The 7,331-nt window shown below is 35.3% G+C and overlaps 1 protein-coding gene across 2 annotated transcripts; it reads left to right on the forward strand.

The window, feature by feature from the left end:
• The first annotated feature begins 1,046 nt into the window (after positions 1–1,046).
• On the forward strand, positions 1,047–5,041 carry LOC149541239 (uncharacterized). Of its 2 annotated transcripts, none has more exons than XM_089802255.1 (6): positions 1,047–1,302; positions 2,226–2,322; positions 4,007–4,140; positions 4,232–4,298; positions 4,364–4,444; positions 4,763–5,041. In XM_089802255.1, the coding sequence occupies exons 1-5, from the start codon at positions 1,138–1,140 to the stop codon at positions 4,399–4,401; spliced, it is 501 nt and encodes a 166-aa protein (XP_089658381.1). In that variant the 5' UTR covers positions 1,047–1,137; the 3' UTR covers positions 4,402–4,444; positions 4,763–5,041. The 2 variants fall into 2 exon arrangements, with proteins under 2 accessions (XP_089658381.1, XP_089658382.1); XM_089802256.1 differs by having other exon boundaries at positions 4,385–4,444.
• Positions 5,042–7,331: the final 2,290 nt, after the last annotated feature.

A 7,331-nucleotide genomic window follows, 5' to 3' on the forward strand; every position in this document is an offset into this window, starting at 1 on the left:
CAAAAATGATAATTGCCCAAATAAAAACTAGTTTCACATCAACTCACATGTGAAAGCAGAAGAGTGATAATACCTAAAGAAGAATAGGTAGATAGGAGATGTTGGTATTGCTCTCAAAAGGTGGGAGATATCGAATGAAATTACATCATAGAGTATTTAGCCTACAAAGATATTTAGGAAAATTACAATATACTTGTTTGAAAAAGAAAGACCACTAAACTAATAGATCTTCTAACCAAATTATACAATAAAAAATCCAAATTATAAAGAGAAAAGAGATCTAGTTGATGGGACCCGGAACATTTAGATGTGTTCATTCTTCTCATTCCTAGTTACCCGCGAGTCCCACAAGCTACTTGGCTTTGTAAACATTATTACAAACTTTCATTTTATAGAAAAATCATAATAAGACTTCGCCTCCCCCCTAGACACTTCATGCTTAAAAAACAGTAAAGCTCACATAATTTGGCTTGAAGCCTGCTCCACTAAAGGACAAATTCTCTTATCCATGGATGAGAAAAACAGACCAACTAATCAACCACTAATGTGAGTTCATATTCATTTCGAAATTCGTATTCTGTTTAAATTGTTTCCAACGAAAAGGACATCCTCTTATCCATTACCATGAGTCTGCCCTGCAAAGTCAAAATTTACTGAAAAGGAATGGTAAGTATGTTCTTTAATATATATAAGTTTTGTCCATGTAGAGTAACTTGGAGGCAATGAAATAAGTCCAACTGGCTCAATTTCCTAGCCATCTTCTAGACACTAACTGAATACGTGTAGTCTATGCTAAGATCTAAGGTAAAAGGCATGAAGGCAGAAAAAGATTTTGAAGACATGACAACGAAGAAACATGAATCTTATCTTTGGCCAAGGTGGGTCACACCTATATCCAAAACCAAGTTCAAAACAACAAGTAGTCAATGCTTTGGGTATGGAGGATTCTTGAATTCCTCATAATCCAAACAAAAATTCCCGTAAACAAAAAATTGCCTCCCCATTGCCCAATAGCTTATATATAGCAATGGGCATTGTATCTGATTATGTATGAATCCAAGGCCAGCTTAGCTCCTTTTGCATGCTTTTCTGTATTTGTTGGTTATTGATTAGTTTTATTTTGCCAGTTGGATTGTGATGGAAGGGTCAAGAAGCTCATACTCAAGCAAGAGTCAGTCATTAGGGCCTCCTCCCACTTCTCCTCCTCCTTCGTCCATATCTGAGCTCTTTGATGGGTGGGCACCCAAATCTAATGGGGGGCTTTTCGGGTTTGGCACAGAGTTCAATCAACAGGGCTCAGGGGTAAGCTTGTCCGCCATGAATTCATCAGGCATTTTGATGGTTATAATGGGTGAAAGGACGGGATGTTTTCAGTCCCTGTTTGGCTTAGGGCTAAAACCCTGCATTGGAAGTAGAATCCTGTTTTTAAATAGAATCTGGTAGTTCTTGGACTTGAATTTCAGTGTCTAGATAGATGTGAAGATAGCCAATTGAAGATGCGCTGATTGGGAGCATTTGATTATGACAATACAGAAAATGAAAAGTTGGGGAATTCTCTTTCAATGTTTTGTTCTTTCTGATTTAGAGCAGTAGATATGAATTGGTAGCCCGTGTTTGATTCTGGGGTTTGTGCTCTTTGGATTTCAATGTTGTTATGCATGTATTTGTTTTCCATTTTCATTTTTTAATTCTGCATTAGCAACCCTTGATTTTAATCTGATGGATTGTATGTATTTATCCAACTTGAAGATAATGGGGTTCTAATTGATTTTTGTACGAGGAAAGATGAATGGTGGGGACTTTTACCGTTCGAGTTTTCTTCTATGGCATTGGGGCCTGCACATTAGATTAGAATTTGTAGATTGCGTTTTCAATTTCGTGGTCTTTACATTTAACCAATTGAAGATGTTTTACAGAATGTTAATTACGTTACAGAGAAACATGAAGGGTTGGTACTTTAGTTTATATGAATTAGGGCTGAAAAAGGTAGATTATAATTATTTGCCTGGAGTCGATTAAATATGTTGGCTTGTAGCACTAAGATTTCAGTGCTCGGATGTGGAGTTAACACCAATATGAAGATGTGTTAGTAGGTTATTTGAAAAATAGTGGTCTTTGTCTGAATCCGGTGCCTTCGTCTGCCTCATGATTTAAGTATTACATGTTAAATAAACCAATTTGCAGATTTGTCGGTGGGTATTCATGGATCCCTCTTTTAATTGCAGGTTATGGGTAGAGAGTCAAACAAATCGGAAGGGACTGCAACACAGAGAGGTCATTTTGAGGGGAATTCCGTTGGAAATTCTGCCTGGAATATGAATGGTATGCAAACCTTTTGCTTCTGTTTTCATGCAAAATATATTAGGATTTCTATTTATGTCAAACTCATCCTGAATTTCTTTCCAGTAAATTAGCTGGATATTGTGATTTTGCTGTCAAGATTCAACTGCTTAGTCTGGGAGCCAAACTCATTGGATGTGTTTTTTTATTTCGCCAATCACACACGTATGCACACACACATACATCTTCGTAATGCAGGGAGAATGATATATCAAGCCTGGACACATTCTCACACCCATAATCTTAATAATCCATGGTGAGTGATTACCGTTTTCCTTCGAGGCTGTGTCTCAGGCGTAGCTATTCTACCAAGAATAGCATGGGTTGTCATTGATGTCACTCCATAACTAGTTGTAAAAGATGCAACCTGAGGCTTGCTTTTTTGTTTCATGCATTAGAAAATAGATTTTGTATTTTGAATCTACCATTTCTTATTGTCACTAAATGTTTGAACTGTTTATATGCCATTCAGTCTTCCAGCTTTTAGCATTTGAAAGTCAATTTATCCTTTGTTGTATTGAGACAATGTTTGAACCTCCCAGTGTTTAAGAGCGATGAAATTTTATGAATTCTTTTAGATTTTATATAAGATATATTCGCACTCACATACACCTTCGTTTCTTGCTCCAAAAAGCTTCCCAACTTTATTTCTTGTTACATTGTCATTGCATTCATGTTTCTGATTACTTGTGGCAACATCGGCTCCACCCATATGTCTAGGCCATGGCTGGCAGGACTAAATTGCTCACGCACATTACTCTGGCACCTTGATTTTGTTTGTATTGTTGCTTGCAAGCATGTTTGGCCATTTAGAGTTGCAAATTTTGTGGAAAACTTTGCTTGTTTTTATATAGTCCTTTGTTCTTATATAAGAAACAAGCTACATATCTTGCACAAATGGACCTTCTCTCACCCCTTTTATTTCAGTTTCATTTAAAATCCTGCCACATAAACCTTAGCATATAGTGAAGATGCCTGACTCGGTTTTACAGAGGTCCAAGATGAAGGTTGAATTGTCTGTTGTTTACTGTAATGCACTAAAAGTGTGGCTGAATTGACTTAGGCAGTAACTTGAATGATTTTTGAGAATCCTGTCTTTAATGGTGAATTCCCCAATGTCATTTGTACATTCTCATCCATGTATGCATGAGGAAATGAAGGAGCTTTGGTTAATTATTTCAGTACTTTGACTTGATATATAAGGACACTAGTAGTCTAAACATTTTATGTTGTCCCTAAAAGAGTAGGCAGTAAATAAATGAAGATATAATAGCTTTTTTTGTTATGGATATTCTGAATGAGAGGTTGCCTTCTTGGTTTTATTTGGTCTAACCTTTAAGTACATAAATTGTTAGAGCACAGGCCTCTGCTAAAACTCTTGCCTCATGTTGGCATTCGCCTACAAGTCTACAACATAATGTTCAAATAATATAAGAGGGTATTTGTTGATTTCAAAGTACGTCATTTCATGAATTTGTCTTTCAAGTCATTTTCCTTTCTTTTCCTTTCTGGTTGAAAAATGTCTTTTATGCTTTGCAAGTTGTGCATTCCTTTACTGTTATAATGTTAACAGCTTGAAGGTTTGGGAATGACGTCTTTGCTTGCTGTTGAGAGAGCTATGAATTTTACATTTATACAAATTGGAAATTCATTTCTATGTACGCAGGTAGCAATTCACAGAAGTATCAAAGCAGCAAGAGTCAGAACTTGAGTGATGCTTTCCTTGGTTCTTCTTTATATTATGGAGGGCGTGATCTGTACCATGATCCTTCAACTGCAAAAGCAGAAGGGGTGGATAAGGTCGGTACTCAACATTTTACCTTGGTTATAGCTTAATAATTCGAAAGTATGGACACACTGACATTAATCTAATTGGTTTAAAATCTAGCAGCTAAACAAAGATAATATGGATGATGATACAAACACGTCCAAAGCTTCAAGAGGCAATTGGTGGCAAGGTATGGGATATGGTTTAACTAGTTATCTTTGTGTAGCATTGTCATGTAATCTCTTCCAATAACAGTCTTGGCTTTTACTCTTACAGGCTCGTTATATTATTAAAAATTTAAGCCATAGTAATTCGCCTCCTCGTCAACTTTAAGAGGTATATATCCTGCTTGACATTCTTGAAATTCTACTGATCCACCAGATACCTAGAAGATGCTGCTTTTTAATTCATTTATTAAGAATATGATCAGTAGTTGTATTATTTTGTCTCATAGTGATAGGATATGTTTATTGTTCATATTAATTACAATTTAAGATATGAATATAAAATCCATGGTCCTAAAGTGTACAATCCTTTTTAATGGTCTTTTACTATGATTGCCTCATTCTCGTTTATTCTGTAAACACTCCTTATTTCATAGAATTTGCAGTTTTCTAGTAAGAAAAATTGATACCTTTTTTTTTAATTATTCAGGTACAGATGGCAAATTACTAGCTGCACTCAGAAGATGAATAAATTCAACCAGTTGCTCAGACCACCGGCTAATTGCTGTCCTGCTGAACTGAGTTGCTCTCCTCTTTTTGTAGTGTGGACTGCAGATTGTACACATTTGGTAGCCTCAGTTTTGTTTCGAGTCCAGGATTGGATTTCTCTAAATACATATGTATTATCAGTGTGTATTATCACTATGTAGACTGTGTTGTGTTTGTAAATAAAATAATGATAATGCAGGGCAAGAGCCCATCTTATGTATGTTTTTTCTCTTCCTTGACATTTTGATTCTGTGGCAAATACCTATTTCAATTAAGTTCTTTATATGTCCAAATATGGCATCGGCTAGTTTGTTCTTGAAATATTCCTGTACCAGTTCATCTTAGAACAAAATTCACTCATTGACATCATACAAGGACATTGGGAATTGAATCCTCATTTCAATGAGCCCAACATAATTATGGCTAAACATTGTGTCATATTATGTTTGCCATTGCTAACCAGCATTGGTATTAATTATAAACTGTACTTGTGTAATTAGTTATTACAATTACAAATGCTGTAATTCTCCATACCATTTAGAAGTCAAATGTAAGCAAGCTAAAAATTTGTTTGGGAATGAATAGTTGTTTCTGAATGCAAAGCTGTAAGCTCAACTGAGATTTACAGAGAGAGTAGTAAGCTAAACCAACTCAACTCTGGTAGTAAGCGTTGTCTCTGTTATTTATCTGTTGAAAATTTATCATCATGAGTTGTAGAAGCAATTGTAACTTTTCTTGATATTCAGCGGAGATAATTACTGATGGCTGATGACATTTGGCTATGGCTTTAATCAATGTATCAGAAATGCCACATAACGAGCAATAATCTAAGACATTCAAAAGCTAAGAAATATAATTTTACTTTTCTAATTAGATGAAATTATCTATATACAATTATAAAACACTAATACAATCAAGCAGCATGGCCGTATAACTGCTGGAAGCAGCAATAGCAAACCAGCAAAGCCTGCTGGAGAAAAAATAACAGTAGCAAGAAATTCAAATACTTACGAGGGGAAGTATTGGGATTCATCAATTAAACCCTAAATAAAACACATATTCATCGTATGATTGAGGTTATGGTATATAGGCTCTACAATATTTTCTTTTAATTTTAACATTTACCTTCCATTAATACAAATTTGAGATGAATACTTTTTAAAAAGTAGAAAAAGCAAATGTTTAGAGATACCAGTTACAAATAACTTCTTAGCCACATAAAGACCTGTCCGTATTGAATCTCGGTAATTTTATTACCACAAATTGAAGACTTGTTGTTTTAGTGACGTTGTCACCAAATTTGTTTCAGCAATAGTCAATAACTTGGATTTTTTGATGGACCATGGTATAAATGTCCCTCTTGTGATAAAATAGCGTAGTAGTGTATTTGTTATATTAAATTACTTAAAAGTATGATATATAGCAATTTAAGTAAAAAGACAGGTAGAACGGAATCAGATCAACTGTTTGGTGAAGTGTAGAGAAGAGAAAATTAGCTGGATTGTTGTCACTGGAGCTAGTTGAATAGGAGATGAAGGTCAATGGGAGGCCTTGGCTTTATGATAGGCTTATAACTCATGCTTGTATCCATTTCTCTCATTTTATGGATCGGTAGCACGCAAGAAAAGATGAGACCATAGTTAGTGAAACTTTACACTATCACGCCAGCCAAGGTTGCTACAGTCACATAGATCGGCCATATGATGGTGGAGAGCAAGTGTAAAATTCATGTTAAAGGGACTTAAGAGATCTGTGAAAAATTCATGTTAAAGGGACTTGAGAGATATGTGAAGGGAGTATTGGCTAAACAACAAACTAATGAGTAAAATATGTGAGAGAAGTCTGAAAAAAAAACTTAGTGTCCCTTTAGTAAGAATGTGTTTTAGTTTGCTGTTTAGATGTTGCTTGTAAAGACCGTGTTTAGAGTGAACATTGTGGCTATGAGACGCTCATGGAGAGGGGAAGTATTTTTGCTAACAAGAAAAATAAAAGATATCAACTCAATACTCTATTTCTAAGAGATTTCCAAAATAAAGTTATAAATTTGAACGTAATCTAGGGGAGAGGACCCAGTACTTGAAGCGCATTCCAATAGTTGTGACAGTAGTTGTTAACTTAATACCCATACTTGTTGATTTAATATCCAACATTTTTGAGAAGATTGTACCAATAGATGTGACTTTAAAGTTGTTTTTGTTAATGATGATTACCCATAAGTGAATGAAAAGTGTCCCTTTTCCCAAAAAACAACCAATAGTGTGATGCCAGTCAGCTGCACAAGTATGGGGGTCTCCAATGCACTATGATTGGTCTCATTTTTTTTTTTGGGCTGTTTTGGACACTTTGACAAAAAGCATGTTGATGTGGCAGCATATTTGATGATGTGGCTCTGAAACCTTAGTTATAAACAGGGGACTTGCCAAGTAAGCTACTATCAAAACATGAGAGTGATTTGAAATTTTCACATAGGATTTTGAGAAGTGTGAAGTTAGGGTGCACAACTACTGGGT

This window comes from Cupressus sempervirens, chromosome 9 (assembly GCF_028749045.1).
Source record: "Cupressus sempervirens isolate cs-2001-9-10 chromosome 9, ASM2874904v1, whole genome shotgun sequence".
In the NCBI taxonomy this organism is placed as follows: domain Eukaryota; kingdom Viridiplantae; phylum Streptophyta; class Pinopsida; order Cupressales; family Cupressaceae; genus Cupressus; species Cupressus sempervirens.

Coding starts and splice junctions, on each gene's coding strand:
- LOC149541239 (XM_089802255.1), top strand. CDS start 1,138: ATGGAAGGGTCAAGAAGCTCATACTCAAGCAAGAGTCAGTCATTAGGG. Junction 1,303..2,225: donor TCAATCAACAGGGCTCAGGG/GTAAGCTTGTCC, acceptor TTTTAATTGCAG/GTTATGGGTAGAGAGTCAAA. Junction 2,323..4,006: donor TTCTGCCTGGAATATGAATG/GTATGCAAACCT, acceptor CTATGTACGCAG/GTAGCAATTCACAGAAGTAT.